This window comes from Amphiprion ocellaris, chromosome 17 (assembly GCF_022539595.1).
Source record: "Amphiprion ocellaris isolate individual 3 ecotype Okinawa chromosome 17, ASM2253959v1, whole genome shotgun sequence".
Classification (NCBI taxonomy): domain Eukaryota; kingdom Metazoa; phylum Chordata; class Actinopteri; family Pomacentridae; genus Amphiprion; species Amphiprion ocellaris.
This window is the reverse complement of record NC_072782.1, coordinates 33,584,082-33,600,092: the sequence shown is the minus strand read 5'-3', so window position 1 is coordinate 33,600,092 and position 16,011 is coordinate 33,584,082. Positions and strand designations below refer to the sequence as shown.

Below are 16,011 nucleotides of genomic sequence, written 5' to 3'. Positions count from 1 at the left end.
TGAACATTTTTTGGTGGAAAAAAAGAAATGTTAAAAATGTTTCTAAAGAACATTCACACAAAAAATCAACCAAAATCCAGCGAATTTCACTGGATTTTGGTAGATTTTTTTGTGAATGTTCTTAAAGAAAATATTAGAAGTTTTACTGATATATATGGAATCACTTTAGATATTTTTAGGATTTTTTGGAAGCTTTTTACTCATTTTTTGAAAATATTTACAAGAATTTTCTTGACAAGTTTGGGGGATTTTTTTTTTAAATAAATTTTTACGGGAAACTTTTAAGAAATTATCAGAATTTTCTTCTTGAAGGTTTTGCAAATTTTCAGAAATTTGGGGATTTTTTTTGCTGAATTTTTGGATTTTTTTTAGACAAGGAAGTAATATTTTTTGGTGCCTGTAAATGAGGACAATAGGAGGGTTAACCCCTGTTCCTAATAAAGTGACTAAACTGGAGTCTAAAAGCTCCTGGAGACGTGGAATAGGTCATTTACCACCAACTGAATCTGTCTCTGAGGTTTTATCGTAGAATAATCAGATGTAGAAAGAATCTGGAGCTCTGATTGGCTGTTCCTTCTCTGATATACATCCAGTAATCTCTTGATTAGTTTTTCCAACCGGTTCTAGGTTACGTTTCCTAAAAACAAGCAGCGTTCATTCCAGCTTGAAGCCGTCAGGACTTTCTTCTGGACTTCCTCTGATCAGCTGAAAGCTCTTAACCCTCCTCTTGTCCTAATTTAACGGCATCAAAAAAAATTGTTCCCTTGTCTGAAAAAAATCCAAAAACTCAGCAAAATAATCCCCAAATTTATAAAAATTTGCAAAACCTTCAGGAAGAAAATTCCAATAATTCCTTAAAAGTTTCTCTTAAAAGTTTTGTCTTTTTTTTTAAATTCCCAAATTTGGCAAGAAATAAAAATTCTAAAAATAAAAAATAAAGAAGGCGAATATTTTCAAAAAAGGAATAAAAATCTTCAAAAAAATCCTACAAATATTTAAAGTGATTCCATATATATCAGTAAACCTTCTAATATTTTTCTTTAAGAACATTCAGAAAAAAATCAACCAAAATCCAGTGAGATTCGCTGGATTTTGGTTGATTTTTTGTGAATGTTCTTAAAGTAACATTTTTTTTAGCATTTCTTTTTTTGCACCAAAAAATGTTCAAAAATTTCCCCAAAATGTTGAAAATGTGGACATCAGAAGTTTGACTGTGAAAATATTTTTTTCCACATTTTCAAACTTTAAAACGGGTCAATTTGACCCGCAGGACAACAGGAGGATTAAATAAAAATCTGTTAAACATCAAATACTCTGAACGGATTTATGAAAAGCTGCCTGTCCACCAGCAGGTTCACAGTAGTACTACAGTAAACCTGTAGAATACTTTAATATGAAGTACTGGATCACAGAAACGGAAATCAAATGATTTTTGTTGAACTTTAGCTGAGCAGTGACGTCAGTCTGATCCAAGAAGAGTTCTGGAGTTTCAAAGAGCAAAAACGTGCGAAGAACTGTTGAAAGTATTTGATATATCAACCTAAAGTCCAACAAATATCAGCATAAATATCTTTACTGCATGCCAAAAGCTGTCGGTTAAATTTAAAGATGATCATGCAGAAACGGTTCTAGAGGTTGGATCGTTTGAGGTGATAGATGGACGCATCAGGTTCTGGGTTTGATCTTTCAAGGTTCCTTCAGCACTTCAAAAAACTGGACAAAATAAAATGATGATGAATCTGTTCTGATGGATCTGTTCTCATCGGTCTCTGGGGGGAAGAAGTTCTCCATCAGCAGAATGTCTGATGGAGGAACTCCAGCAGGTCTACTGGCTGGGAGTCAGACATCGTCGGTTGTTTAATTGTTTAGTGGAACGTTCTAAAGAGCAGTTTGTGATTGGTTGGTTCAGGAGCAGTTCTGAGGTCTAGATGGAGAACAGCATTCAGGATTAGAGGCTGAAACATGGAATGAGTGGCTCTGGCCTAAATGTAGCTCCAAGCAGAGACAGCAGATCTTCTGTCAGCAAACTGATGCTCTGAGCCAGGAGGCTCCAGCCTGGACCACCCAGCAGCTACAGCACCAGGAGGTCCTTTGGTTGGATCCAGCCCTTCTGCTGCTCTGCTTCAACTACTTGATCTGGTAGAAGCTGGACATGGTGACGTAGGCCTCCTCCTGCTGACTCACTCCGAACACCTCCACCTCATGCCCTGCGCTGATCCGGTCAGGAGAACCTGGTGTCTCCATCGGCTGGGGGACGTGGGACGGACTGGAGCCCTGGAGGCTGTCCTCCCCTGAGGACGAGCTCAGAAGGGCGGTCAGCTCCAGCTCCTCGGTGATGACGCTGGTGGTGCTCCTGCAGCCAGAGCTCTGGGTGGAGCTCTGGGTGGAGCTCTGGGTGGAGCTCTGGGAGGAGCTCTGGGTGGAGCTCTGGCTGGACCTCTGGGAGGAGCTCTGGGTGGAGCTCTGGGTGGAGCTCTGGGAGGAGCTCTGGGAGGAGCTCTGGGTGGAGCTCTGGGAGGAGCTCTGGGAGGAGCTCTGGCTGGACCTCTGGGAGGAGCTCTGGGAGGAGCTCTGGGTGGAGCTCTGGGAGGAGCTCTGGGAGGAGCTCTGGCTGGACCTCTGGGAGGAGCTCTGGGTGGAGCTCTGGGAGGAGCTCTGGGTGGAGCTCTGGGTGGAGCTCTGGGTGGAGCTCTGGGAGGAGCTCTGGCTGGAGCTGGGGTTACTGGACTGAACACCATCAGCAGTACAAGGACTGATGGAAGGCTCCATCTCCTCACAGGCAGGTTTCTCCAGCGGGTAGACCTTGAGAGCGCTGAACACCTCGGGTTTGAAGTTCAGTAGGAGACCCTGTAAAACCAAAGGAACGTCTCACTCAGCTAGTACAGCACAGCATGAAGACACAACAGAACATTTAGGTGGTTCCAAGGGTGAATTAGGTCTTTTGGGTCCTTTAGGTTCATGCTGAGGACACAGAGGACATTCTGGGGATCTTGTATGTGGTTTGTGGTTACTCAGGAGTTTCTGAGGATCTTTGAGGTATTTCTCAAGGTTCTTCAGATGGTTCTATTAGTCATTTAGGAGTTTAGGTAGGTCTAATAATCCTGTGGGGGGTTCTAGAGGTGCTCATGATGTTCTAAGGCTCTTTTGTGTGGTTCTTGTGGCCTTGCAACAGGTTCATAGGATTTTTTAGATGGTTCTAGTGTGTTTTGGTGGTCCTTTATGTAATTCTAGTAGTTAGTAGGAAAGTTCTAGAGTCCTTGTAGGTCTTTGTTGCACCCTTTTAGAGGGTTCTAGTCAATCTTCTACTCAAACTAATTAATCAAAGAGGCAGCTTAAAAGATCATTTAGGTGGTTCAAAGGGTCTTTCAGAAAGTTGAAGGTGTCCCTCAGGTGGTTCTGTTAGTTAGGAGGTTTGAGGGTCCTTTTTGAGGTTCTAGTGGTCTGTTAGGTGACTGTAAGGGTTACTAGGAGAATTCTATTGATCCTGCAGATTGGTTTTCGTTCATCTAGGTGGTTCTAGTGGTTCCTCTAACCCTTCGAGGTCTCTGTCAGCAGAACCTGGATGCTGTTTTCCTTGTAGACAACTCACCTTGTTTGGTTTGCAGATCTGGACCAGAGTCTGTTTGGGATGCGGGATGCTCGGCCACATGTAGGCGAATATTCTAAAGAAAACAGAAAAGACGTGTAAAGAAGTGACAGCTGTCTGAACTCACAGATCTGGCAGAAAAGACGTCGTACTTGTTTTTCCAGCAGATGATGCCGCTGGAAGTCATCACCAGCACCGAGACGAGACACACGATCAGGATGTAGGTCTGGTCTGGGAGCTTCTTCTCTGGAGGCACAGAGGAAAGTTATCTGGGTTTTTTAAAGATGTGTGGCAGCAGGATGGATTCCTGGTTCTTACCAGCAGGAGTGAAGAAGCTGAAGGTCTCGCTCCACTCGCTCCAGCTGCCCTTGAACCTCTGAGGGATCGCTCGCACTTTGACGTGGTACTCGGTGTGCTTTTTGAGGTGGTCCATGTCGATCAGCAGGAAGTCCTTCGATGAGACGTTTTGAATCTGCTCAGAGAAAAGAAACTGATACTGAACATTTCCAGAGGAAGACAGAACCACAGACAGCAGGATTAAACGACGAAGACAGAAGCTTTAGAACATTCTGACGATAGTGGAGGTCTTCTCTGTTGATGTTCATTCATAAAAAGTCTTTAAAAACTGAGCCTCACTGGAGATGAAATGTGTGACGGCTGTAATTCTGTCTTTTTGGCAGTTTGACACATTTTCTATTTCACAAAACTGAAAACACAAACTATCCCTGATGCTGTAGGTGAAACTACCTCATCCTCAGATGTTTTTTAAAGCTAATGTCCAGAAAACATCATGTCAGTGTAGCTCAGGTACCGTGGTGCTGCCCGCCGTGCAGATGTGCAGCTGGAACACCTGGTTGTCCACTCTCAGGTAGTCTTTGTTGTCAGGAGTCTGGAAGTGGATCACAGCCTGGTTCAGGTCCTGGTCGAAGGTGACGTTCCACACCTGAGGACTCCTTGGTTTAACTGCACAGACAGAACAAAGGAGCAGAGCAGAGTAACGAGGATGGCAGCAGAGTTCTCCTCCGTCCGCCCTCAAGAAGAAACTCCAACAGGAAGCTCTGTGTTTCATCTGATCACGTCGTGGATCAGCCCACAGCCCTGGAGAACAGTCTGACTCCACCTCATTATCATTCTTTTTTTTTTGTCTGCATTTATTCTCATTGTTTAACTCCACAAAAGGGGAGTCAACATTATATGAGATTGATGCATATCTTAGCCTTGCAGCCAAATATTTTAATATTTAGTGCATGTGTGTGACCATCACCAGCCCTCCCTGAAAGCCAAGCAGATATTCTTTATTAGAATTCCCTATTATGAGCCAGGGAGGGCAGTGCTACACCTCAGTGATGTGTGGGGGAAACAAAGACTGGACAGGACGAACAGGACGAACAGGGATAGAAATTAACAGGTGGTGCTATTGCAATTAAAGATTGGAAGGTGGTGTGTTATTCCCAACTACTAACTGCCCATCAATAAAACAGAAAGAAAAAAATAAATAAATTAAAAAAAAGAAAACCAACACAAAAGAAAAAGAGATTCAATAAATAAATAATTAAACAAACGGTACTGAGCACCATAATTGTGGATGTCTTGATAGTATAGAATAGAATAGAATAGAATAGAATAGGCCAGAAGAGGATACCAGTGAAGGAGAGAATGAGTTTAGGGTAGAGACTCTGGAGAGATTCTCAGCACATTCTGGTGGGTCCCATCATTCGCTGACAATGGGACTCGGCAGTAGCTGGTGAGACCTGATCAAACATGCAAGTGTGAAGGACCCCGAAGTCCAGAACAGCAATCACAGCAAGGCAGGGCCAAGCCAACAGGGCACCCCTCCCCCCGGGCCGTAGGAGCCACAGGGCGGCACCCCCAGAGAGCCACAGGGGCCCCCAGAGAGCCACAGGGGCCACCGTGAATGACGCGAACCCGGAGAACAAGAGGGAGCAGCTACCGACACCCCCAGCGCACCAAGACCGACCCAGGTGGCCCGGGGCACGAGGACCCACCCGCCACCCAAACCCCAACCCCGCCCACCCCAGCCCCCACCAAACCCGCGAAATGACGCTAACCAAACGTGTTGTAAAACGATGTGAAGGACTGTGATGTGACATAAAACATGTCAAACAACAGAAATCCAACAAAACGACGTGAGAAGACTAAAATGTGATGCAAAATGACCCAAACAATCCAAGTTACCAAAACATTAGCATTTACCACAGTGTGCAGGAGTTCTGAGTTCTTTTGTTCAGACAGAAGGTGAATAGACAGATGCTGATTACCTTGACAGTTTCAGCGAAAGCTAACATCTTCTTCAGAAGCGCCTCACTGACATCATGTGATGTGTCAGGAAGCAGAATTTGACAGCCGGTATTTGCGGCACGCCCAATAGAATCACCAGATCCACCGGGCCAACCACGCCCATGCCGTAATGGCATGTCGTCGTGAGCCCAACGGACCCAACGGACCCACCAGGCGTGTCGCGACCCCATCGTCCTGTTTCTTCTGGAGTAGGGCTCCACACAGCAAAAACTCTAAATCCTATCAAGTCTATTTGTGTTATTTTTAGTCAAAATCTCATTCCACTCGATTTAAGATAAATTCACTTAACAAGTGACATTTCAGCAGATGGAGGGACTTGTTTTAGGACACTGCATCTTAAATAGCTTGTTAAGTCAAATAATTTTGAAATTATCTTGTTTTGAGTTGAATTTTACAAGAAAACTCAAAATAAGTTTAACCCCCCTGTCGTCCTGCAGGTCAAATTGACCCGTTTTAAAGTTTGAAAATGTGGGAAAAGTATATTTTTATATATATAAAAACTTCTGATGTCGACATTTTCAACATTTTTTGTGGAAAAAAAGAAATGTTAAAAATGTTTCTAAAGAACATTCACACAAAAAATCAACCAAAATCCAGCGAATTTCACTGGATTTTGGTTGATTTTTATGTGAATGGTCTTAAAGAAAATATTAGAAGTTTTACTGATATATATGGAATCACTTTCGATATTTTTAGGATTTTTTTTGGAAGATATTTACTCATTTTTTGAAAATATTTACAAGAATTTTCTTGTCAAATTTGGGGATTTTTTAAAAAAATAAAACTTTTAAGGAATTATTGGAATTTTCTTCCTGAAGATTTTGCAAATTTTCTGAAATTTGAGGAATTTTTTTGCTGATTTTTGGGGATTTTTTTCAGACAAGGAAACAATATTTTTGGTGCCTGTAAATGAGGACAGCAGGAGGGTTAATACATCTCAAATTAGGAGGCTACATGAAGGCGAAAATCTATTTTTGAGTGAAAAACTGCTTTTTTTTTTTTTTTTTAAGCATGTCTGGCTTATTTTAAGACACCTAAGCTTGACAATCCTGGTAAAATAGAGCTTAAAATAAGTTTTGCCAGCTAATTTTAAGATCTCAATATTTTAACACCATATCTTATTTCTAGAAATCTTACCAAGACATTTTTCACTTGAACTATTGGCAGATTTTTCCACTTATTTTAAGGTAAAAGTTCCTTGAAATACGTTTTTTTCTTGTTTTGGGAGGAGCATTTTTTCCAGTGTACTGGGCATGCTGCATATGCTGGCTGTCAAAATCTGCCGGTTGAAACGTCACACGCTGTCACTGAGACGCTTCTGAAGAAGACGAGAACTTTTGGTGAAACTGTCAACATCTCTCTATTCACTTTATGTCTGAACAAAAGAAGTCAAAACTACTGCATGAATTAGAAGACATGAACGTTTTTGAGAAATTACCAAAGTATGACTGAAAGGTCAACAAACAAGTGTGAAATTATCAAATGTAGAACAAGCACTAGAAGAACATCTGTCCGTGGAGTCCAGGGTGGAGAACCATCTGGGGTCAGCATCACTATCAGTCTTTGCTCTGCTGCTAGTTCTAGTTCTGATCATCTCCAGACATCACCCTCCTGAAACCAAACTGACTCCTCTTCCCTGAGGGTTCTGTTTTATTACTTCTTAGCTTTAAGTGGAGCAGTTCTAGAGGGAACTACAGAGAGCTTGTGCTGATTGAGGGAAGGAAGCTCCACCCTCAGTCTGTGATGGAGGTAATGAATGTTCCACACACAGTAAACCAATCACTGACAAAAGACAGAACACCACGAAAGAGCCTGTTTCTTGATCCTGAAATGTGATTGGATGATGGGTGTCCTGGAGGTCCAGCCTGCAGCAGCTCTATGAAGGAATCCATCAAACTCACAGGACAGGAAGTGATGTCACGTCAGATAAAACAGAACTCTGACTGATGAGTGTTTCAGGGACTGACGTCGACCATCAGCATCCTGCCAGGTTCTCCAGATGTTCTGATTCTGCAGCTGCAGTAAAACCAGCTCTGAGATAAAGATAACCTCAGTAGAAGCTCCGTAGAATGGTCTGCTGCTCCTCACCACCGTCCTGCTGGGATGAAGCTGCTTTCCTTAAACCATGTTACTGCAGGATCCAAACCTTCAGCAGAAGAAGAACTCTTCGGTGAGTCGGCTGCTGAAGGGGATTTCTGAAACGTCGGTGGGAGGAGGATGAAGCTGATATGAGTCAGAACAGAAGAATTATGACTCCACTGACTTACAGAAGAAAAGAAAGTGAGCCCTGTCAGTGAAACATCCAGTTCACTGAAGAAACCTAAAATACCTCAAGAACCTTCCTAACTCCTACCTGAAACCAGCTGAGTGATCCTTTGAGCTGCCCACCTAGTGATCAGAACCACCTGAAAGACCACAAGATAGAACTGCAGCATCACTAGAACCTCCCCAGGAACCACTAGAACTATCCAGAGGACCAGAAGAACCACATAAAAGATCATTTTAACCTCAGTACTGAGTAACAGAATTACCTAAAGAATCCTGAGATCCTGTTGCCTGGTCACAAGAACCACATAAAAGAGACCTAGAACCTCCTAATTGTCCTTTGGAATGACCCAAAGCATCGCTAGAACTTAGAAGCCACTAGAACTATCCAAAAGACCAGAAGAAGCACATAAAAGATCCTTATAGCCTCCTAACCGGCTGGCAGAACCATCTGGAGGATACTTCTGACTGTCTGAAGGACTCCTTAAAGGTCTGTGAGAACCACCTCAATGAGGCTTCAAACCTCCTGAGTGAGAACTAGAACCACTCCGGGAACCCCAGGACCAAAGGCGGTTCAGTCAGACTACCCGTGGTGGTGGAATGGAAACGCTGCCGTCTTACCTATCTCCGTCAGGTGGACTGTGGTGGAGAGGTTGCCCCCTCTCCTCAGGTGGACAGTCAGCTTCAGCTTCATCAGAGGCTTCAGGTCTTCAGAGCTGATGGTGTCTCCGGGTTCCTCCAGACACCTGAGGTGGTCCTGGTCCGACCAGTTGGTGTAGCTGAGCAGAGAGTAGAGTTAGTCAGAAACCCAGCGGCGTTCAGGACGGAGCAGTGACAGTTCAGATGCTCACCACAGGCTCATCTTCTCGATGCCATCTTCATCCTCCTCAGCATCTTCATCATCGCTGCCGCCTCCCAGCAGCTCACAGGTCAGACTGCATCCTGAGGTGGAGATGTGGGAGCTGCAGCTGATTCTGGGCTCTGAGAAAAAAACACACCAATAAGCAGCTCTGCCCTCCAAACACACTTAAACCTCCTCAAAGGTTCCTCAGAGCTCCATCATCACACACTCAAGAACTTCTTCATTTAGAAACCCGCTGGAGGTTCTGGAAGAGTCTCTAGAAATGTCCTCCCGAAGCTCCTACCAACTCCTCATCCTGTAGATGTTTTTCTATCTCCATGTTTCCTCTCTACTCTGCTCATCATCAGTAGATGTTCCACCATGCTGGATGGATCTCCAACTACTAGATCCTCTGTTCTCTGGTTCTGCTGCTTTTATTTATTCATCCAGGAGGTTTGATGTTCCTCCCAGTCTCTCCTGTGGTCTCCATGTTGTGTCTTGTTTTTGTTTTGTTTTGTTTTTGTCATTTTGTTTCGTTTTTGTGGCTTTGTGTCTCGTTTTTTGTCATTTTTGCGTCTAGTTTTTATGGTTTTGTGTCTTGTTTTTGTCGTTTTTCTAATTTTCTCTCGTTTTTATTGTTTTGTGTCTCGCTTTTGTCGTGTTATGTCTCATTTTTGTCTTTTTGTCTTGTTTTTGTTGTTTTGTGTCTACTGTTTCTCGTGTTGTGTCGTTTTTGTCGTGTTGTGTCGTTTTTATCATGTTGTGTGTCGTTTTTGTCGTGTTATGTGTCGTTTTGTCTCGTTTTTGTCATTTTGTGTGTTGTTTTTGTCGTGCTGTGTCTCATTTTTGTCGTTTTGTGTGTCGTTTTTGTCGTTTTGTTTTGTTTTTGTCATTTTGTCTCATTTTTGTCATCTTGTGTGTCATTTTGTCAGGTTGTGTGTCGTTTTTGTTGTGTTGTGTCTCGTTTTTGTCGTTTTGTGTGTCGTTTTTGTCATTTTGTGTCATTGTTGTCATGTTGTGTGTCATTTTTTTCATGTTGTGTCTCATTTTTGTCGTGTCTCGTTTTTGTCATCTCGTGTGTCGTTTTTGTTGTGTTGTGTGTCGTTTTTGTTGTGTTGTGTCTCATTTTTGTTGTTTTGTCTCGTTTTTGTCATCGTGTGTCATTGTTTTGTGTTGTGTGTCGTTTTTGTTGTGTTGTGTCTCCTTTTTGTCTTTTGTGTGTCGTTTTTGTCGTTTTTGTCATTGTGTGTCGTTTTTGTCATTTTGTCTCATTGTTGTCGTGTTGTGTGTCATTTTTGTCATGTTGTGTCTCGTTTTTGTCATTTTGTGTGTCATTTTGTCTGGTTGTCGTGTTGTGTGTCGTTTTCGTCGTGTTGTGTCGTTTTTGTCATGTGTGTCGGTTTTGTCGTGTTGTGTGTCGTTTTTGTCGTGTTGTGTGTCGGTTTTGTCGTGTTGTGTGTCGGTTTTGTTGGGTTGTGTGTCGGTTTTTTTGTGTTGTGTGTCGGTTTTTTCGTGTTGTGTCTCTCTGTGGTGGATTTTTCTCCTCCTACTACATGTTTTCCTGTCTGCTCATCAGTCTGTGTGTGATGAAAGTTGTAACGCTGGAGGTCCAGAGGGTGAACAGCTGGAACTAAACAACATGAATGAACAGCTTTGCTCATTATGGGATGTTTCAGTCATCCTGGAGACACTCAGCTCTGCTAAATGTCTTCTTCTAACTGGATTTTTTAGATTCATTTTCTATTCATCTGGTGATATTTACTGATGTCTCAGACCTCCGCTGCTGGTCTCACTCAGAACCGTGACGCATTCAGGGTCTGGCTTTGACTCACTGTGGATCTGATAGAAACTGTTTAACTGTTTTATCCAGAGATGTTATTGTGTCCATTTACTTTTATTTTACACAGTTGTTTGTTACATTACATATAATACTGAGCTAAACCACAGAAAAAAATGTTAATCATCAGGATAATCGTGAAAAAATACAGGACAAATAAGTGATCCCAAACTTTTGAATGGCAGAGTACAGGAATTAAAGTTGCTCTATATCAGTTAAAGTTGCTCTGAATTAGTTAAATTAACTCTATATTAGTTAAAGTTGCTCTACTTTAAAGTTGATCTATATTAAGTTGCTCTATATCAGTTAAAGTTGCTCTACATTAAGTTGCTCTACATTAAGTTGCTCTATATTAAGTTGCTCTACATTAAGTTCCTCCACATTAAAGTTGCTCTACATTAAGTTGCTCTATATTAAGGACATTTCTCAGTGACCCTAACCGTTAGAACATTTGTGTAAATAGTATAAAAACAGGTCCTGCTGTAAATAAAGTCCACATTAATAAAGTCCATTTAACAAACAGTGTTTAGTTCTTTTCTAAAATAAACTGTTCTAGTTGTTTAAATGAGCTGAACATGTTGGTATTTTCAGATATTTCTGGTTTTGTGGCTCCTTTTCTAGAATCGTGTGACTGAACCTGGACCCTGCTCTGGTTCAGCTCCTGATGTTCTGTTTAATGATGGAGAACCTCCTACCCATGTCGGCCTGTTGGTCTCCACTCTGCTCCTGGGTTCCAGCCGGCAGCAGCAGCAGCAGCAGCAGCAGCAGCAGCAGCATCTCCTCCAGCTGAGGACTCCTGTAGATGTGAGAAGCTGCTGCTCAGCTGAGAGCTTCTGTAGAGGAAGGAGGAGTGGCTAGCACTCAGGAAGCAGGAGGTGTGGGGTGAGGTGAGGACTACAGGAAGCTCTAAATCTGAAAACATCAGCAGGAGGAGGCTTCTCTGCAGCAAACACTCAGATCAGGACTGCTGTTCTAAAGTCACTGTGATTGTTAGGAACCTTTATCTAACCAGGAGAACCCACGGAGATCAGGAACCTGTTTCTAGAGGGAGTCCTGTAGAGACGGACCGTTAGAACACCAGCAACAAACTATTAAAACATTAAATTTATTGAATATAAGCAAGGTATGAAAAACACCAGTTGGCCTGAAGAACTCCCAGTTTGGACTGAACCCCTCCAGACCTCCTGCTGTCCACCAGGACAGGTTCTGAACTTCTGGAGGTTCTTCATTTACTGTCCATCAGTTTAACCCTTAAATCCCCAGTTTTAAGAACATCTATAGACGTATGTCTGAACCACAAGAAATACCTTAAAAATGCAACAAACCTACACAAATTTAAATCTTTTTTTCACATATATTTCAGAATCCAGAAACTGCACATCTGGATCCCTGAGATTAGTAGAAACTTCTGGTCTGGTTTAAAAAGATTTTGTTAAGTGTTTTATTGTGTTTTTCTACAAACCATCACTGTAACTAAAACACTCTGAGACCTGAATGAAGAAATGTTAGTCTGGACTCTAGGCTGGACTCTTTGCTGGACTCTAGGTTAGACTCTAGGCTGGACTCTTGGCTGGACTCTAGGTTGGACTCTAGGCTGGACTCTAGGATGGACTCTAGTCTGGATTCTAGGCTGGACTCTATTCTGGACTCCAGGCTGGATTCCAGGCTGGACTCCAGGCTGGACTCTAGGCTGGACTCTAGACTGGACTCTAGGCTGGACTCTACGCTAGACTCTAGGCTGGACTCTTGGCTGGATTCTAGTCTGGACTCTAGGCTGGACTCTAGGCTGGACTCTAGTCTGGACTCTAGGCTGGACTCTAGGCTGGACTCTAGGTTGGACTCTAGGCTGGACTCTATTCTGGACTCTGGGTTGGACTCTAGGCTGGACTCTATTCTGGACTCTAGGCGGACTCTAGGTTGGACTCTAGGCTGGACTCTAGGCGGACTCTAGGCTGGACTCTATTCTGGACTCTAGGCTGGACTCTAGGTTGGACTCTAGGCTGGACTCTATTCTGGACTCTGGGTTGGACTCTAGGCTGGACTCTATTCTGGACTCTAGGCGGACTCTAGGTTGGACTCTAGGCTGGACTCTAGGCGGACTCTAGGTTGGACTCTAGGCTGGACTCTAGGCGGACTCTAGGCTGGACTCTATTCTGGACTCTAGGTTGGACTCTAGGTTGGACTCTAGCCTGGACTCTTGTCTGGACTCTAGGTTGGACTCTAGGCTGGGCTCTTGTCTGGACTCTAGGTTGGACTCTAGGCTGGACTGTTGGCTGGACTCTTGTCTGGACTCTAGGTTGGACTCTAGGCTGGACTCTTGGCTGGACTCTTGTCTGGACTCTAGAGGGTTTAAGTCGCAGATGAACTCGGTTAGTTTTCCGTCTTATGCTGAAGTAAACAAAAGTCTTTCTACCAGATTCCGTTGGAACACGTGGAACAGGAAGCAGCTGAGGATCTAAGGAATGGAGAACCTGAAGATCAGAACTCTTCAGTTAGAGAACAGATGTAGGACTAGGATTGGGTTCTACATGAAGGTCTACCAATGATGGATCCTTCTGGTGGCTGAAGCTGTCAGAGGAGAACTCAGTGGAGTTGCATTCTTCTGGATTACATTACCTCACAGTAATCAGATTACTTCTGTCTCTAGCATCAGATTACTAACTACAGTTCAGGTTCTAGGTTAAGTTCAGGTTCCACAGGAGGAACCCAGTAGAACTGAAGTCCTCCTTTATTTCTGGACTCCATTGATTTTCATCTGACCAAAGAATGTTCTCCAGCATCCATCAGGTTCTTCTCATGTTCTTCAGCAAACCTTCATCTGGAATTTGGTTCTGGTCCTCCATCCATAGAGGCTGATCTTCTGGAACTGGGAAGGTTCTGCTGTTCTCGGCTCAGTTTAGAACCATCAGTTAGACTCTGTTTAGTTTCTCTGAGTCTGGAGGCTGAAATTTAAAGATCCTTAAGGAGGATGAAAAGTTCTGTTAGTTCAGCTGGGAATCTCAGGATTCTCTGGTTTTCCGTCTATAATATTGGAGGATTTCAACCTTAATATTCAAACTTTTAGATAAATTTGTTGTCTTCTTGTTCCTCGACTGAAAAGGTCCATGTATTTATCTGGCAATTGGATTTTCCGTTCTGAAACGGGTATTGAAAAACAAAAAATGAGTGGTTATTTGATTTTCATTTTAAAATACAAAAATTAAAATTGAAATACAAGCCATTTTCCTTTTCATGATCATAAAGGGATATATGAAATTTTAAAAATGCTTTGATTTTCATTTTATATTTGGAATAACCAAAAAATAAAATCAGTAAGGGACAGAAACGAAAAAAGGACCGTTTTTTCATTTTCTGAGACCGGAAGTGGTCATCAGCAAGGGTGGAGCCAAACAGAGTACGGTGTATAGACAGGATATAATTTTGTTTGTTAGTTTTCATGGTCAAAATCAGAGATCAAGTGGCCGATCTTAAACTAAATCAATATTGATTTTTTTATAGAACGTTAAAGTTTTGCAAAGCCAGGGGGCGGGGCTACTTGATTGACAGTCTGGCCTGGAATGATTGACAGGTCCTATGGAGGAGGCAGCAGAGACTCTGCTCTCCTCGTTTGGATTAATTCTGATATAATAACTGTTGGTTTATTTATCGGTGGAGCAACAGAACCTTTTCCACAGACAGTTTTCCTGCCTATTGGCTTGTTTTAACCAGTTTTATACCTTCGGCTGATTCTACCAGCAGACACTGACAGGACTCTGATAGTTCGGTAAGTTAATGTTTATTTTCGTATCGGTGCCGCTTTTAATGCACTTTATATGCAGCTTTAGTGTCAGATATAATGTGTGCCATGCACTCCAGATGTTGGTGGAGTTTATTTCTGTGTGTGTTGACCAGAGAAGAAAGTTAGCATCCAGTAAATATTAGCTTTAATGTTAGCGATGCTAACCGAGCTAGCTGCTCAGTCCTAGCCTGATTAAAGCTAACGTAGCATTAAGCTAACGTAGCATTAAGCTAACGTAGCATTAAGCTAGCGATGTTTGTGTTGAGTTTCATGTAAACAGCTGAAGTGTGTTGTGTTCCTGTAATGTGGTTCATTAAGTTCATAAAACTGTGGCTGGTTGACATTAATGTAACGTTCAGGAAACTTAAATGTGATTAAAACAGTAACGTTAATGTTCTAGTTGTCAGTAATCAGCTTTAATTTGACACTAAAACAGACTGATAGTTTTAAATGACATCAGCTTCATTAATTTCTTGAAAATTGTCTCATTTGTTGTTGTGATGTTGCTGCTGATTCATTAAAACCAAATGATCCGTGTTGAAGATACGTTTAGTTCTAGTATCAGAAGTACAGGAAGGAAAATGGAAGTTTAGTTCTGCTACGTCAAAGATTTCAGGAATAAAATAACTAAATGAGTCTTTATGCCTCAAACTTTATTTTACAATAATGAAATAATGAAATAATCACAGATAATAAAAATATAAATAGCAGAGAAAACCTGAGAGAATAATTTCCTGAAAAGTCTGTGAAGGAAAAGCAGCTTTTTATCCTGAAAGATCAGAATCAGCTCCAACATCTGCATCTGACAGCATCAAGTCAACCAGAAAGAAAAGAAAAAAGAAAATGACTTCTTTCTGATCACATCTGTTCTGCTGCTCACAGGCTGCTGCTGCTCACATTCTTCACATTTATAGTCCACTTTTAAAAGTTCAGCAGACAGGTGCTCTGCTTTGGAGTGTGACGATGTTGTTGGTGATGTGGAGAGTGAAGTTTCTGTTTCACCCACAGCGTGCTTTAGGGCAGCCGGGTCGGACTTGATGTTTGAAATACTGACCCACAGCTCAGATTTAACTGTCTGTAGCTCCGTTTTGATGGATGTTAAATTTTCACTCAAAGCCACCAGGAGCTGAGTCTTTAAAATAACTACCATCTCGTTACAGAGTGAAAGTAGCAGTTCCTCCTGAAGGTCAGAGATTGCAGCATCTGAGGGCCTCTTCAAAAGAAGACGTAGTTGACGAAGGTGTTCTGGAGCAGGACCAGAAAGACCACGACCAAGCAGCCTTGAGATCTTAGGCAGCGTCTCCCTCAGGTGGGTGTCAACGGTGTTCACAGTCAGGTCTGTGGTAATCCCATCAAAAAACAAAACAGAATAAAATCTAGATTAT

General features: G+C 42.5%; 1 protein-coding gene across 1 annotated transcript; it reads right to left on the bottom strand.

Annotated features, from left to right (window-relative positions):
• Positions 1-1,096: 1,096 nt before the first annotated feature.
• il7r (interleukin 7 receptor) lies at positions 1,097-11,639 on the bottom strand. The gene is made up of 8 exons (XM_023296553.3): positions 11,544-11,639; positions 9,022-9,151; positions 8,792-8,949; positions 4,398-4,549; positions 3,905-4,058; positions 3,739-3,832; positions 3,590-3,662; positions 1,097-2,847 (listed from the first exon to the last, which is right to left on the bottom strand). Exons 1-8 carry the CDS (start codon positions 11,623-11,625, stop codon positions 2,128-2,130), a joined length of 1,563 nt encoding a protein of 520 aa, XP_023152321.1. The 5' UTR covers positions 11,626-11,639; the 3' UTR covers positions 1,097-2,127.
• Between the last annotated feature and the right edge of the window lie 4,372 nt (positions 11,640-16,011).